Here is an 18,239-nt window from a genome sequence, read left to right as displayed (position 1 = left end):
TCATTTTTGGTAAGTTGGTAAGATTTATTATGGGGTCATTGCAAACCTTTTGGCATGACTCAATGAACTCATCAATGGTGACCACGCCATCATTGTTACGGTCCATTTTCTGAACAAGGAAGAAAAAAAACTGATTAAAATCATATCCATAAGAAAAGTTATTTGGGATTAACAGAAAACAATTTATCTGTCATTATTTAGCAAAGAAACAGCAGGTTGAAAACAGAAATCCCAAAACTTAAACATTCATACTCTGTGGTCTGTGTGGGTCCTAATGTCCCAGCATATAGACGGGGACACTTTACTGTAAAAACAGCAGCGTCTTCCGGATGAGATGTTAAACCGAGGTCCTGATTCTCTGTGGTTGTTAAAAATACAATTGGCCCTTATCTATCATGTCCCCCTAATAATCCCCATCCCTGATTTGGCTACATCACTCTCCTTTCCTCTCCACCAATATGGCTGCCGTCGCATCATCCAGGTGGATGCTACACACTGGTGGTGGTTGAGGAGATTTCCCCCCATACAATGTAAAGTACTCTGAGCACCTAGAAAAGTGCTATATAAATCTAAGGAATTATTATTATTATTATTATTATTATCAAGAAGGTATATCAGACAGTACAAATTTAAGAACAAATCAACAGATAACAGTTATAGAGTTTGATGAATATCATGGCTTGTGTGGCTCACCTGAAAGAAACTCTCCACATGCTCTCTGGGAGCGTCCTCTTGCATGCAGGGATACGTATATTTCCCCATCATGTCATAGATTGACTTCATGATGTCTAACATTTCCTGTAAGCCAAAGACATTAAATGAGCTGTTTTCATTCACCATCAATGTTTCATCCTTCTCAAAAATTCATGTTAGTTTCACCTCTTTGGTGATACAACCATCTTTATTGAGGTCATAGAGATTGAATGCCCAGTTGAGCCGATCAATTATTGTCCCCCTGAGGATGATGGACAGGCCATAGACAAAGTCCTGAAAAGAGCAACAGGACAACTGCAGAAATTCTGATTCATCTTGGCTTCTACCTCTGATCAGAAAGCAGAAGAAAGGGCGTTATGATAAATGATATGGTTCTTGTGTCTAGTCCTGAGTACTTCATGCTCTGATACACCTTACACAAAACACAAAAATTCATTATCAAACCTTTTATGAGCTGATTTAATAATGTTAGAGCACTAAACAACCTAAAGTCTGTAGAGCATGGGCACAGCAGAACTGGATTTGAGAACCACTGACCTAGAGAAATGACTGCACAGTACTTACCTCAAAACTAACTGATCCATTCTTGTTAGTGTCAAATGCCTCGAAAAGGAAATGTGCATACATACTTGAATCTATGGGAAAACATAACACAGATTTCACCAATATGGCCTATCTGAAGAAATCACATCAGGTGGATAATGAAACAGATACAGTAGCAAAAACACAGTTTACCTAAATATGTCTAAAACAATGCTAGTTAAGTTTGAGTTCCTCACATAGTTAGTCACAAATATGGGTCTAAGCTTAATCAGTTTAGTTTGTAATCAGATAATCAGGCATCCACCGCCATATCACCCTGCAGTTCTCATTTGGTTTCCCACTGAAACTAAGCAGGGTTGAGCCTGGCCAGTACCAGTACCTGGATGTGAGACCTCCTGGGGAAAACTAAGGTTGCTGCTGGAAGTGGTATTAGTGAGGCCAGCAGAGGGTGCTCACCATGTGGTCTGTGTGAGTCCTAATGCCCCAGTATAGTGACAGGGACACTATACTATAAAAACCACACCGTCTTTCGGATGAGACGTTAAAACAAGGTCCTGACACTCTGTGGTCATTAAAAATCCCAGGACACTTATTGTAAAGAGTAGGGGTATAACCCCAGGGTCCTGGCAAAATTCCCCATTGGCCCTTATCTATCATGGCCCCCTAATAATCCCCATCTCTGAATTGGCTACATCTCACTCTCCATTCCACTAACAGCTGGTGTGTAGTGGGCGTTCTGGTGCACTATGGCTGCCATCACATCATCTAGGTGGATGTTACACACTGGTGGTGGTTGAGGAGATATACCCCCCATACTATGTAAAGTGCTTTGAGGGTCTAGAAAAGAGCTATATAAATATAAGGAAGTATTATTATTATTATTATTATTAGATAGTCAAAATGTCCGTTATACTTCTGCACCACAGAGATGTGAAAGAGAAACATATTTCAGTCCAGGAATGCCTATAGATTTCAAAGCTATATGTATAGCAGAAAATGGCAAAATTTCATGATGTTCATGATTGGGTTTTCCCATGCTGCCACACATATAATTAAAATAATAATGCATGTACAGTTGCAATCAAAATTATTCAACCCCCATTGCAAATCAGGTTTTTGCCAAAATGACTTTCAGCTGTTTGCAATGAACAAATCAAACAAAAGCAATTGATAAGCTTCATCACAATGAATGCTTCAAGTGATTTCCCCAAATTCAACTGAAAATACTTCTCCAATTGCAAAATTATTCAACCCCTTCATGGAAAACATCTTAAATACTTAGTAGAGCACCCTTTTGCTGTTTTGACCTGCTGCAAACGAGATGCATATCTTCTGGCAGCGTTCCTGAGGAATCTTAGACCATTCCTCATGAGCAATGGCCTCCAGTTCAGTAATATTCTTGGGTTTGCATGCTGCAATCGCCTTCTTCAAACCCCACCAGAGGTTTTCTATGGGGTTCAAGTCAGGTGACTGAGAAGGTCCTGTAGAATCTTCCAGGACTTCTTCTGCAACCAAGCCTTGATGGAATTTGAGATTTCCAGTGCCAGAGGATGCAAAGCAACCCCAGAGCATCACCGAGCCACCACCATGCTTGACTGTGGACAGAGTGTTCTTTCTTCATTCTTCTTCCTCCAGACATAACGCTGATCCATCGTGGCGAAAAGTTTCAGTTTTGTTTCATCGCTCCACAGAACAGAATACCAAAACTTCTGTGGCTTATTTATATAATTTTGAGACGACTTTTCTTGAGCTTTTGGGTCAGTAGTGGTGTACGTCTTCGAGTTCTGGAATGGAAACCTTTTGTGTTTAGTGCGTGCCTTACTGTGCCCACTGAAACCTCAGTGCCTGTTGCCACCAAGTCTTGCTGCAGGTCTTTTGCAGTCACACGAGGGTTTATCACAACCTGCCTTCTCTTAAATCTGGTTGCAGCCGTTGATAGCTTCCTTTTTCTGCCCTGTCCAGGTATTTCTGCCCCTAGCCATTTCAGATATTTCATGTGTTCCAGCTCAAGCACACCTGGTGCAACTAATGAAGCCCTTGATTAGTTGCATCAGGTGTGCTTAAGACAAAACCTGTTTTGCATATTTGTGCTGTTGTGAGGGCTTCTATTCAGGGGGTTGAATAATTTACTGGAGAAATCATTATAAGTTGCAATTTCAGTTGAATTTGGGGAAACCACTTGAAGCATTCGTTGTGTTGAAGTATTTCAATTGCTTTTGACAAATTTTGACCTGATTTGTAATGGGGGTTGAATAATTTTGATTGCAACTGTCTGCTGTAAATATGCAGCAATCAGCCATAACATTAAAACCACCTGCTTATTATTATGTAGGTCCCCCTTATGCCACCAAAACAACTCTGACCCCTCAAGGAATGGACTCCACAAGACCTCTGAAGGTGTTCTGTGGTACCTGGCACCAAGATGTTAGCAGATGTTAACATCCTTCAAGTCCTGTAAGTTGTGAGGTGGGGCCTCCATGAATCAGACTTTTTTGTCCAGCACATCCCACAGATGCTCGATCAGATTGAGGTCTGAAAGTTTTGAGGTCAAGTCAACACCTTGAAGTCTTTGTCATGTTCCTCAATCCATTCCTGAACAATTTTTGTAGTGTGGCAGGGCGCATTATCCTGCTGAAAAACACCACTGCCATTAGGGAATACCGTTGCCATGAAGGGGTGTACTTGGTCTGCAGCAATGTTTAGGTAGGTGGTAGGTGTCAAAGTAGCATCCAAAAGAATGCCAAGACCCAAGGTTTCCCAGCTGAACACTACCCAGAGCATCACACTTCCTCCACCAGCTTGCCTTCTTCCCATAGTGCATGCTGATGCCATCTGTTCCCAAGGTAAGCGATGCACATGCACCTGGCTGTCTACATGATGTAAAAGAAAGCATGATTCATCAGACCAGGCCACCTTTTTCCATTGCTCCATGGTCCAGTTCTGATGTTCACATGCCCATTGTAGGCAGTTTTGGCAGTGAACAGGGGTCAGCACGGGCACTCTGACTGGTCTGTGGCTACATAGCCCCATATGCACCAAGCTGTGATGCATTGTGTGTTCTGACACATTTCTATCATAGCAACCATTAACTTTTTCAACAATTTGTGCTACACTAACTCTTCTATGGGATCGTACCAGATGGGCTAGACTTCTCTCCCCATGCACATCAATGAGCCTTGGGTTCCCATGATCCTTTCGCCGGTTCACTGGTTGTCCTTCCTTGGAAAGACCACTGAATACCACTGCATACTGGGAACACACCACAAGACCTGCCATTTTGGACGTGCTATGACCCAGTCGTTTAACGATCTAACGTCTAACAATTTGGCCCTTGTCGTAGTCACTCAGATCCTTATGCTTGCTTCTATTTCCTGCACCCAACACATCAACAATCGAGAACTGACTGTTCACTTGCTGCCTAATATATCCTACTACCTGACAGGTGCAATTGCAACGAGATAATCAATGTTTTAAGTTTATGGCTGATTGGTGTATATTATCATGTGTACTCACCCCCTTGTGGGAAGAACTGTGAGTAGATAACCTTAAAGGTGTCCTCATTCACAACGCCGCTGGGACATTCCTGAAACACAAAATGGGCTCTGAATCTTTGTGTAATGTGGGCTGGAAGGTGATGTGTTAACTGTGTTCTGTGGTATTGCTAAAAGGTCACAACCTATCTTCAAACGAACTTGCTGCTCAGCCATTGACGCAATCACTCCCCTATTCTCTCCTCAAAATGGCAGAGATTATAGAGCGTAATGTCACATGAAATGCAAGAATAAGAGCATTTTCAAAGAGACTTTGCATCTTTACCAGAATTATGTACATTTATATAACATCAACACTAGTATTATATTCTGAAATCATTAGATACCATCATGTTATATGTCATATAAATACAGCATGATGTTCATTTCCAAGACTACACCCACATAAAAACAACCATTTTGATCAGTATGTTTGAACTTGATGAAATACAGATTTTATAATACGATACAATAATCAAGCATGAATAAGCAGGAGAGCCTCACATTTTTAAAACCCCTGTAGAGCACTTGCAGCTCTTTCTTGGTGAACTTGGTTTGCTCCTGCAGTTTCTCCAGACCCTCAGGCCGATGGCACACAGTGGAGAGTTCAAAATCATCCTCAATGCTGTCTGTGAGACACAAACAAGTTCATCAGAACAGTCACACATAAAAAAGTGAAATTAATGTATTCAATTACTGTTCAATTACTACACATTCTAGAAAGTTAAAATTTATGGTAAACCATTTCTTTGTTAATATTTATTAAATAATATTCTCCATCTAACAGTGGTTAGCTCAATAATGCATATTTAAACATATTTTAAAATAAATATTTAGGTGCATTTATATTATGTAGTGCAAAAAAAAGCATTATAAATGTCAAAAAGCTGAGTTAAATATGAGAGTAGCATCCATCAACAACAACTGCATATTTCAGTACAAAAGACAAATCAAGCTCTTGTCTTACAAATGGCATCAACAGCATCTACACCACCACCTTTACCACAAGGATTTCACCTCAAGCCCAAATCAAACCTCCACCCCCACACACACAAAGTCTGTGCAAATATTTGCATATAATATATACAGCACATAATTCTGCAGTGTGGCTGAGGTCTGAACGTCAGATGCGTGTAAATTCTGTATTAATTTATTATGTCCGTAACTTAACTCTGAGCATGCTCCTATATGAGCAGCAATCACCTTCCTTTGAACAGCGTAGTGTATGTAATGGTGTTTCTCGATGATGAAGGCCCATTGAAAAATATCCCTTCAGTAGAGGTGTAATGATACATTGTAACACAATGCATCGCGATGCAAAAATGTGAGGATGTACAGTGTGGAAATGTGCGATTCACACTGTGTTGAATCAACATTCTATTAATTATATATATAATGCAGAGCCTGCGAGATCTGTCAAGAAAGATTGCTCAATAACTTGTGAAAAAAGATAGCCCAATACATCTGAATTGCAATGGCCAATACGCATAAACCGTTATATGGTTACAAGTTGGGCATTTTAGCCAACTTTGGAGCTCTATTTCTGCTACGGAGCTCATTATGTTTCAGCTGATCATTTTCAAGGTCCCCAGGTCAGACCCGTTGTTTATTCAATTAAAAATGTTTAAGGGAATGAATAAATTGAGTTATTTATTTATGGTGAACCTGTTGTACATTTTGTTTACAACAGTAAACATCTGTTCATAGCAGTTTTGTTTACATTGGGGCGGCTGTGGCTCAGGTGGTAGAGTGGGTTGTCCACACTGAACCCCAAGTTGCTCCCGATGGCAGGCTAGCACCTTGCATGGCAGTTGTATGCGTGTATATGAGTGTATATGAGTGTGTGTGTGTGAATGGGTGAATGAGAAACAGTATAAAGTGCTTTATAGAAGTGCTAAGGTTAAAAGATGCTATATAAGTGCAGACCATTTACCATTTAGTTTTATACAGAAATACACATTATTTTGTATTGTTTATGATTAAATGACTCAATGATTCGAATCTGAGAATTGAATCGAATCATGAAGCCAGTATCATGAATTTCCTAAAGGACTAAATATTTGTCTTTATTAATATAAAATAAATTCTATACCAACATGTATTAATATTTTAATACATTTTTGTCACACTCTGTTTCCATCTGGTGTTTCCATGACTGTCTCCACTGTGTTTACATCATGTGAAGAACCCTGCTGTGTGTATAGGATAGAATATGTTGGGATTATATGCAGTGTTATATGGAGGAAAATGAGTGAAGCAGTGGTGAATCACTTGCATTGACTGACTGAGGGAGTGGCACTGGGCCCACAGCAGGACAGCAGCTTGAGGAACCGCTGTTTAATACTTTTTTTGCTTTGGCTGGGAGTGTTACCTGTAAGTCACCAACCATAATAGAGGGTTAGAAAAAGAGAGCACAAAAGGCATGCATACATATCAGCCAGCCAGACACACACACACACACACACACACAGAATGCATGCACAATAATGCAATCCACATGTGTAAATCATTCATGAACGGACCATTTTATGTGAAGTCCATATGGAAAACAGATCCCATGTGATGACCCAATGGATGGAAACAAATTTTCAACATGTCAAAACATTTGCCCAATTTTATGTTTGTGAATACAGCTCACACCTTTGACTGATGGTGGTATGAAGAGTGAATGGGAGTCTCTTTACAAAATTTGGGCTGGAGTACATGACAGCAACGCTTCACGCTAGACATTCAAAACCTGAAAAGCTGAAATGCAAGCTGAACCTGAGGTCTTTGCCTGAATGTGGCTGTAGTATGAAAGGTGTCCAGTTGAGGGGAGAAAGTGCTTAAAATCTGTCTGCTTTTTTACTGAGTTAATGGTTGAGTTTTAAGATAGTTGAAAATGGCTCTGTTTGAGGTAGCAGGTAACATCGTCAAGCAGCATCATAAAATTAAGGGGATGATTTATTGGATGACATTGGCTTGCCCAATCATGCCCTCAGGAAGGCAGTAATAAAGATGGGATATAGTTCCCATTGGTTTAAGAACTTGCCTGACTACTCTGGCAGTCCAATTTAAGAGTCAAACTATTAGTACGTTTACATGGACAACAATAATCCGACATTAACACGATTAAGACAATACTCTGATTAAGAAACTAACATGTAAACAGCCTTTATTGATGACCTTAATCTGGCTGAAGTCATACTCGAAGTAAACACAAATCGTATAAAGACGTGCACTATTCCTGTTTTAGTCGCATTATCGTCGTGCGTTACAGACATGTACACACCTTAATCACACTATTAACTTCATGTGGGAGTTTTCACCGCATTTTGCGTCAGGACACACACGGCAGTGCTCAACCATTTGACGGCAAACAAGAAACTACGGCTGCGTCCCAAACCGCGTACTTACCTGCTATATAGTAGGTGAAAAATACGTATTTCGGTTACTATATAGACGGTAAGTACGCGGTTTGGGACGCAGCCCATAGCTTCAAGCAGTCGTCTATTTGCACGTACAGCATGACAAATAATTAACTGCACTTGAAGCGTTCGTAAAAATTAAAAATGAAACACCCAAAACTGTATACGGTACCATAACCAAGACGAACTGTATGTTGATATGTGAAATTCTGGAGGGAACGTCGGACGGCGTGACGTGGGGACGTAATGACGTGTGCTGTTAATCGATCTATGTTCTATATCATGTAAAACAGGAACATGAAAGGAATATTCTAAAAGCAACTCATATAAACACCTTAATCACAATATTGTCTCATTCAGAGTAATTATTCAATAATTAGATTATTGCTGTCCATGTAAACGTAGTCAATGACCACTCAAACTGAAGGATGGCAAGCTGTTGTAAGTCATGCCTGACCCTGTGCTCTGACCCCAGCTTCCTGACATGCTGGGGTATGTGAAGAAAGGAATTTCACTGTGCATATGTATATGTGATAAATAGTCATTATCATTATGCTAAGGACACTCATGTTCGAAGGACAAACTGAAACTCCCTGGTGTAGGCTTTGTGTTGGGTAACATTGATTGTGCAGATTTGTGGACCTGGCTGCAGTGGAAAGGAAAGAGAGCAGTGTATCCCAGTCCAGATCCTGGAGTGTCACTGTCCTGCACAGTTTAGTGTTTGAGTCTTCACCAAACACTCTATATCACAGAACAACACATTTATTCAGCCTGAGACACACTGAGATTTCTCCACCATCTGGACTTTTGGTTTGACTCCACCCTGGTACATATACATTTATGACATCTGGCAGATGCCCTTATCCAGAGTGACTTAAAAGCTTTTTTACAGCATGCAAAGGAAAGATAGAAATTTATAGTAAGTTAACTTGTTGCATGTATGGGCTTCATATATTCAGTTGTTTCCTAACTCAATTTTAAAAATATAAATAAATTTAAAAAATACATAAAAAAAACAACTGAGAAAGAGGACAGACATGGGAAATGGAATGGTAACATTCAGTATTAATTTTATACAGGGTGATACAGGATCCATGAGATTTGGTGATTTCTGTGAAATGGCCTATAGATATGTCACACAAGGTAGAACTTGCCTTATAGCTTACTCAGGAGTTGTGGTAAAGACAGGTAATGATATGCAGGCCCACAAACCCTTATTTTATACCAGAAACATGCAGTACATCACCCTGCAATGGATTTTGCTGACCAGGCTTCAGAGGCTTTTTTTTAAACATTAAAACTATAGCACCACATATTAGGAGTGACCGATCTTCCAACTAGGATGAAGACCACATATTTTCAAGGTCAAGTGCATAATTGGCAGTTTCAAAGTGTCAATTAAACAATTTACATTTTCATTCTTCAGCAAGATACACAAGCCAAGAGTCTCTCTGGACTACAGTTCCCAGCAGCCACTGCACCCCACTGCATCACTGTCACATGACCACCTGCACCTGGTTCACATTAATGTTAAGAAGCACTTGTGTGTGTATATATAGTCACAGCTTGCACTGCATTCCTTGTCTTGCTTTGATTGTCTTCGGTTGTAATGGTATGCTCACCTATCTCTTATGTTTTGTTTTCCTTTTCACATGTTCATAGTGTCCTTTTTGTGTTTTGTTTGGATTTGTTATTAAACTTAATCTGCACTTGCATCCGGCTCCGCCTCCATATCGTAACACTAAGCAACAAACGCTATGACCCTTCTCTTGGGAGTAACAGAATCCCAATACTCCATCTCACTCATGTTCAACATTCAAGGACAAAAATCACTTTTAAGCATCTGTTCCACATAAGGTTGATCTGAGATATCGATCAGATTCTTTAACTACACATGGTAGCCACAAAAAGTCCTGGATCAACATAGCCAGTCTTTATACTGAGATTCATTCATTCATCTTCAGTAAGCACTTCATTCTTGTCAAGGTTGTTGGGTGCAAGGCAGGAATTCGCTCCATATGGGACCAGAGTCCATTGCAAGTCACAATGCATGCACACTTTTGATAACATAGATTAGCCAGTTCACCTACTGGCATTACCCCCCAATACTCAAGGGTTTCCTCTGAGTTCTCTGGTTTCCTCCCACAGGAAATCCTTGCGGATACAGAAAGACCATGGATAACTCTACATATTAACCTGAGCTCAAATTCGAACCAGGGCCCCTGGAGCTGTGAGGCAGCAGCGCTACCCTCTGCACCACCAAGCCACCACTTACACTAAGATACCTAATTAAAAACCAGAATGCCAGGAACAAAATGTAACAATTGCTATCAGTGCATACAGACATTATGAAACTGTTGCTATCAAGAGTTATTGACAATACTGTCTCAAAAAGATGCCAGTGTGGTTCAGTGTTCTAAATTAATGCAAGGGCTCTCAAACTTTTTGCAGCCTGAGACTCGTCTGACTATAAAATAAATTCCACACAAAAAAATATCATGGACACCACTCTGAGAACCACTGCTTTAGTGTCATCTCTTGTGAACTCACTTGCTGCTGCTATTCTTCTGCCATGAGGTGTGAGAGTTGAAGTCCCTGCAGCACTGTATATGAAATGAGAATGGCTAACATGAAACCTGGCAAATGTGCCAAACTAGATTCATCAGATCTTATTTCTCACACCTGGTTAAAACCCTCCTAGAACACGTCTGCACTAGTATGCAGTTGCTCAGAAGTGTTCAATTTCAGTTTTGTCAGGGTCACGATAGATCCAGAGCCTATTCCGGTAACACTGGGTGCGAGGCACGAAGTCACTTCAGATGGGACACAAATTCATTGCAAGTCAACATGCACATACACTTTTGGCAATTTTGATTAGCCAATTCACCTACTGGCATTGCCCGTTCCCCCATACATTCAAGGGTTTCCTCTGGGATCTCTGGTTTCCTCCAACAGGAAAGCCTTGAGGATATAGGGAGAACATACAAGGATAACTCCACATAGTATCCTGAGCTCAAGTTTGAACCAGGGCACCTACCCCTGCATCACTGTACCACCACTTACACTAAGATACCTAATAAACAGCCAGAAAGCCAGGAACAAAATTTAAATCAGAAGTTACTGGACACTTACTCTTGCCCCTTTACCACCACAGCAAAAAATAACTTGATCTTTCTTAGTGCTGCTCCAGTGGTTTGAGAGATGATAGTCACGAAAATATGAGAAACCAAAGTGGCCTTGAATAAATAATTGTGACTCAAGAATTTAGTCAGGTCACAAAGATAAGTGTCATCAGTGGTGTGCACCGAAAGAATAATAGTCACATTAAGCTATGATTTCAAGCAGTAAAAAATGCCTATTGATTCAGATCTAAGAACAAACAAAAAGCATGGCTGGAGGAGTAGAAAAGTGTTTTCAAGTGATATGTAATTACTGTAATCAGTCTGGTCAGAATATTTTATCAATATATAGCCATCACTGTTGAGTCACAGCTTGCTCCTCTCTTTGCTCTCCAGAGTTAATGCAATGCATGGAGTTGAACTTAACTCAATTGACCTCAAAATGTAAATTCCCTGATGTGGAAAAATTAGCTGGAGGGGCTCATTTATAATTAAGTATATAATTGCAATTGTGAACATAATGAAAATTTAAAAAAAAAAAACAAAACAAAAAAAAAAAACAGGATAATTGTCTAGATTTTTTTTTCCCGATATTTCTGTCTGAAATGTAAAATTGTAGCCATTTACCTACAGTAACATATGCTTGCATCTATTAGGTATTCATTAAACATTATCATTTAACCAGCAACTTTAGCTATCAAATTCAATTAAGCTAAAAATGTATTGACATTTATGATGATTTTTTATAAGCAAGTTAGGTAGGATTATACTTATATAAGCAAGTTAACAGTTGTTATCAGTGCATACAGACATTATGAAACGGTTGTATCAATAGTTATTGACAATTTTGTCTCAAAAAAGATGCAAGTGTGTTTTAGTCTTCTAAATTAGTGCAACGGCTCTCAAACTTTTGGCAGCCAGGGACCCATCTGACTATAAAATAAATTCCACAGACTCCCAGTATAGATTAATTATAGGTACATAATCTGACTATTCAAATATTAGGTATATTTTATTCAAATGTGTATAATATTATAGCTATTTACTGGAGGCATAAGAGCTTTTTATTCCTGAACTTTCCACCAACAAAACACATTAGGTCCAAGTTGACTTTATTTATAGGCAGAGTTGTTTTTCATTTACTGAAGTTGGGACTGAACCCATTGAAGTTAAGGGACAATTTCAACAGGCTAATAGCGCAATAATACTCAATAATAAATGTAATCACTTTGATAATAGTGGGTTTTGATATTCACCATTGTAAAAATAAATAAATAAATAATTATGGACACCACTTTGAGAACCACTGCTTTAGTCTCATCTCTTGTGTACTCACTTGCTGCTGCTATTCTTTTGCCAGGAGGTGTGATATTTGAGCAAATACATTTTTGCTCAACTTCCCTGCAGTATATGAAGTGAGAATGACTACTATGAAACCTGACAAATGTGCCAAACTAGATCATATTGATTTATCACATTTTATGTCCCAGACCTGGTTAAAACTCTCACAGAACATGCACTAGTGTTCAGCCTAAGAGATAAATGGACATGCAGTTGCTCAGAAGTGTTCAATTTCAGTTTTGTCAGGGTCACAATAGATCCAGAGCCAATTCCGGTAACACAGGGTGCAAAGCAGTAATTCACTCCAGATGGGACACGAATCCATTGCAAGTCACCATGCACATATACTTTTGGCAATTTAGATTAGCCACTTGACCTACTGGCATTGCCCTTTCCCCCATACATTCAAGGGTTTCCTCTGGGATAACTCAGGGATAACTCCACATAGTATCCTGAGTTCAAGTTTGAACCAGGGCACCTGGAGATGTGAGGCAGCAATGCTACCCCTGCATCACTGTACCACCACTTACACCAAGATACCTAATAAACAGCCAGAAAGCCAGGAACAAAATTTAAGTCAGAAGCTACAGACGTGTTCAATTTCAGTTTAGTCCAACGGCTGAAAGCACAGAAGACACAAAGCTGAGAACACTATGCTAGGATTGGCATCGGTTAGTCTGATGACCAATCACAACTTTTAGAGCCTGATGGAAATTAAATTAAGTTTATTCCTGTCATGGGTTGCTGGGAAAGTATAGAAATAAATTTACATGAAGAATTAATTTTGCAACAGAAGAAATATTAATCTATGATTGATAATCAGGAAACATCAGAATCCAAAGTCTTTAAGATTACATGGATTGTTTTGAAAGCTTATTTGTTAAGGAGATCTATATCCTGTATGAAACGACATATTACAGTTCTGTTTATAAGAGCATTCCCCTTGATGCTAATCTTTGACATTTGGGACAGACATTACTTGCGCATGAAACAGAAAAATTTAAACTGCAAAAATGTTTTGAGTTTCTAATATGTTTTGGGGATCTCGGCTATCTTATCTTACCTTCACCAGCAAAATCAATTAAGCCCAAAAAGTGCAGGAGCCTGAGGGAGCTGCAGACCACCAACAGAATGCCGACTGTCTGCATGCCCTCCATCTCCCACTCTTCTTTGAAGAACACCAACATGATGCCCACACAACACAAGAGTTCTCCCTGTCTTCATCCGAGGCTGCCTACGTCCCACTGTCTGCCACATTCACAACCTCACACGCTGTCATTGTTTGTAGAGCTCCAGAAACATCTCTACAAACATCTTCATGCTATTTCTGTTCCACTTTCTCAGTTATTGTCTTCCTGCCGTGATCTTTGCGGTGGCTCCCAACAGAAAAATTATCCAACAGAAGAATTGTCTCCTAGTAATGGACTAATAATAAATCAGCCACAAAGGCAAGAAAGGATGGAGTCCAAGGTTTAGAATCCACAGGTTTTAAATCTGTGGCTCTACATGTCTCATTAGTCTCGCCGAGTAATGGTAAAAACAACAGGCTTGAGGAGTTGACTTTCAGCACTCTAATAATCCAGTCCTTCTCCCTTGTGGGTCTGAGTCACACATGATTTCATTCTCTCTTTTCTGTTACTATCTTCCTGAGCTTAATTGGGTCACTTTCGTGTTTTCTGAGACCCTGGAGGCTTGTGTGTGTGGGCGGGGGGGTTGGCATATGGGCGGGCAAGAGTAGGCACTCTGACAGATGTGAGACCCTTTATTGCTTCCTCACCAACTCTCTCTTTCTCTGCTCTCTGGTCTGGTTGACTCTGATTGCCTACTTACCTCAGAGCCATAGCCCACAGGTGACAGAAGACAAATCCACACACACACACACACACACACACACACACACACACACACACACACACAGGCACACACACATAGTAGCACCATTATCCAGGCACACACACTGTGCCCACAGGGAATCAAGTGTCTGAGTAAATTTTATGAAACGGGCTAAAGCATAGGAACTTATAACAGAAACCCAATTAGCACTGCACAAAGACTATGATGTTTTTGGATTTTGATTACTAAATGTTTCCGTATATAGTATACATATTTGCAAACATGAGAAAACCAGCAAAAAATCCTGATTTATTAACAGGTTCTATTAAGAATGGTATCTTTCAATGAACACACCCATTTTTTTCATGTTTGTCTTACCTTACCTGCCGGATCCATTCTGATGCCCTACTTCTGGTTGGAGTTCTCATCAACGGGAAATCACATGCTGCTGCTGAGGATGGCCCTACATGGTGCAGTCTAAAGATCATTGAGATTGCTGAGGATGGTACCACTTAAAAACCATAAAGATGGCTTTGGACCTTAATTCATATGAACAGTTATGCTATGATGGCTAGGACTACAATTGCTCTGATAGCTTTAGGACTGCAATTAACACAAACAGTTTTGCACTCAAGTCTCCATCAGTGAACAGTAGAGAAGTTCAACAAAACAGACTTCATGTAAAAACTATGTAGTATTAGCACATTTATAGAAGGGATTTATTTATTTATATTTGCACTATCCGGTGTCACCCAGTTGTGGACGGGTTCCCTTTGGAGTCTGGTTCCTCTCAAGGTTTCTTCCTCATATCGTCTCAGGGAGTTTTTCCTTGCTACCGTCGCTTCTGGCTTGCTCATTAGGGATAAATACATTCATTTAAAATCTATATCCTGAATTTACATACTTCTGTAAAGCTGCTTTGGGACAATGTCCATTGTTAAAAGTGATATATAAATAAAACTGAATTGAATTGAATTAATGAACACAGGGTGTTTCTACCAAAGAGCATAAAGAAATATAAGGTGTTGCCAATGCAAATGTATGTCTAGCACCTGCATTGTGATTTGTTAAAGATTGGCTGCCATTTAAAGACTAAATAAAACTTAATAACAGGAACATTTCTCAAAATTAAGCCTCAGGATCTGAAAATAGTCTGGTGGATCGCTTTCAGATCTGAACTTACTATGGAAACACACAGAAAATTAATTTAAATATTTTTGCAATTGTTCTTTTTAAATCAATCAATAAATAAGTCAGTAATTTAATAGGCCCTCTAAGTACCTACACAAGCTAAAAATTGCTTTGCTGAATAACATTTTTCAATAGGATCTTAACGATTGTGAGGAAAAAGATGGTCTGTGACCATGCCTGAAACCATCAGTATGTTTTATTTCATGGCTTCATACATCATTTCCAAGGCTAGCAAACTCAAACTGGTAAAAATAAATAAGTTCACGTGGACTTAAAACTGAACTCAATTGGACACCACAAGACTTCAGACACACAGCCTGAAACACCACTGAAACAACACTAAAACAACACTGATGCTACACTAAATCAACACTGGAACAACACCAAGGCATGACTGAAACAATACAAAACAATAATGAAACACCACTGAAGCAACAGAGAAACTACAATTAAGCAACACTGAAGCAGCACCGAAACAATGCCAAAGCACCACAGAAGCAATTCTGAATCGCCACTAAAACAACACTGATGCAACACTGAAACTACAATGAAACAACACTAAAGCAACACAAATGCAACACCAAAGCAAAAACGAAGGAACACTGAAACAATACCAAAACAACACTGAAATGAAATTGAAACAACACTATTAACACCACTGAAACAACATTGGAGTAGCACTGAAACAAGATTAAAACAACACCAAAAAAAACAAAAAAAAAAAACCAATGAAGCAGCACTTGGGTGACACTGGATAGTGGGACATCTTCTGGGTGACACCAGGTCATTAATGGCTAGGCTTATAAATTATTAAAGTAAATGTGCTTCGGTCTTATTGTGCATTATGCAACAGGGGTATTCACTATGCCAGTTCTTATTGGGAGTCAGTGTCAGGTATAGATGGGTGCTGAGACTAAGCTTAATTGCACCAATAATTGAGGCTTAAATTGTCACAACAAAAGTTAACTTAATGGAACCATTATATGGGTCCATGCATATTGATGTCTGAGTGCTGGAGTGGTGTGGTTATTTTAGTTAAAAGCATGAGATGCCGGCATGCACAAAGGCAATCAAAGACACGATTAAAAATGATTTCAGGAAATCATACCCATTTTTAATGCCACATAAATTTCACCAAACTAGGACAACCATTAGCCACATTTACATCCCAAGTCTCTCTGGTCATCATTAAGGCCACTCTGCCTCAGACAATAGCTTCGTCACTACCCACTGAGGAGATTTCAGCTCAGTCATGTCATGACTAAATTTATGCCGTTTTACCTCCTGGGCTTCGATGCTCAGACACACATAACCTCAGCTGGGAGTCTGATAAGAATTAAGGTAACAAAATGAAAATGAACCCTTCCAGTGGTCAGTTTGGCCCGGTGATCAAAATAGATTCCATTCCTGGTGTGACCTGGAAACGTCAAATAGACTTGAAAGGATGGTACTTGTCATTTTGTGCATTTCCGTTCAAAAGGAACAAAAGCGATGATGCTGGAACCCTTTACTTACTGATAATCGCCAGGTTCCCATCATTACTGTATAAATAATAGGCTTGTATTTAAAGAAAAGCTAAAAAATTTGGTATTTCAATAAGCATAGAAAGACAGGTATTTTGCTTTTACTTACACAATAACTAATGACTTATTCATGTTATACCATTTAAGCATTCATTCATTTGTCTCAAGTAAGCACTTTATCCTGGGCAGGGTCACAAACAGGGTTGCAAACTGCTGATCTCCTTGGATTTTCACACACAATAGTGTCTAGAGTTTGCACAGAATGATGTAAAAAAACAAAACAAAACAAACATCCAGTAAGCAGCAGTTCTGCAGGCAAAAATGCCTTGTTGATGCTAGAGGTCACATGAGAATGGCTAGTCTGGTTTGAACTGATAGGAAGACTACAGTAAATCATATATCCAGTCTTTACAAACATGAGCAAAAAAGCATCTCAGAAAGCACAGCACATCACACACTGTCAGCCAAGAACAGGAATCAGGTTACAGAGGGCACAGGCTCACTGTATACTGTAAGCTATTGTGATTAGCTAGTACTATTACATGCTTCAATTCTGCGTCTCATAAATTACGATTTTTCACTTGCAGACCTATGAAGAACAAACACTGTGTCGGCATGTGTGTGCGTCTAATGTTAATTACTTATGCACCGTGTATGAATCATTTCTCTGCCTTTGGGATGGAAAGACAGAATCATTTAACTGTTGCCAAATTTAGACATCTACCTGCGCACTAATCCCACTCGTATTTGATTAAAATGACTGGAGGTGAGGTACAGACATGCGAGCTAACAAATGGTCTCCATTCTCCCAAATCTGAATAACCTGATTTCAATTAATGCTTTGGAGAGGGGTTGTTCATTTTCATAGATCATTATCTTTACTTGCTTCTTTTTTTTGTATACTGAGTGATTTACTCTGGTTCTAAAATTAGTTACTTTCACAAGGTCTTTCTAACATGTCCTGCATACTAATTACGAAAATATTAAAATGAATTAATTCATTAAATTAAAGCCAGGAAGCACAAGCAAAATGGGGAA

At 39.4% G+C, this 18,239-nt stretch overlaps 1 protein-coding gene across 4 annotated transcripts in view; it reads right to left on the bottom strand.

Moving 5' to 3' along the window:
* LOC128604436 (Kv channel-interacting protein 2-like) overlaps window positions 1-18,239 on the bottom strand; it is a 241,859-nt gene that overhangs the window by 1,029 nt on the left and 222,591 nt on the right. For 3 of the 4 annotated variants that reach the window (XM_053619564.1, XM_053619562.1, XM_053619561.1), the window contains exons 2-7: window positions 5,292-5,416; window positions 4,771-4,840; window positions 1,279-1,349; window positions 880-987; window positions 694-798; window positions 47-109 (exon numbers count right to left, since the gene is read on the bottom strand). In XM_053619564.1, coding sequence (XP_053475539.1) covers window positions 47-109; window positions 694-798; window positions 880-987; window positions 1,279-1,349; window positions 4,771-4,840; window positions 5,292-5,416 — 542 coding nt within the window. Of the gene's footprint in view, window positions 1-46; window positions 110-693; window positions 799-879; window positions 988-1,278; window positions 1,350-4,770; window positions 4,841-5,291; window positions 5,417-13,717; window positions 14,514-18,239 lie in introns of those variants that run through there. The other variant, XM_053619565.1, reaches the window with a different exon arrangement.

This window comes from Ictalurus furcatus, chromosome 29 (genome assembly GCF_023375685.1).
Source record: "Ictalurus furcatus strain D&B chromosome 29, Billie_1.0, whole genome shotgun sequence".
Lineage (NCBI taxonomy): Eukaryota > Metazoa > Chordata > Actinopteri > Siluriformes > Ictaluridae > Ictalurus > Ictalurus furcatus.
This window is presented reverse-complemented; position numbering and strand designations above follow the sequence as displayed.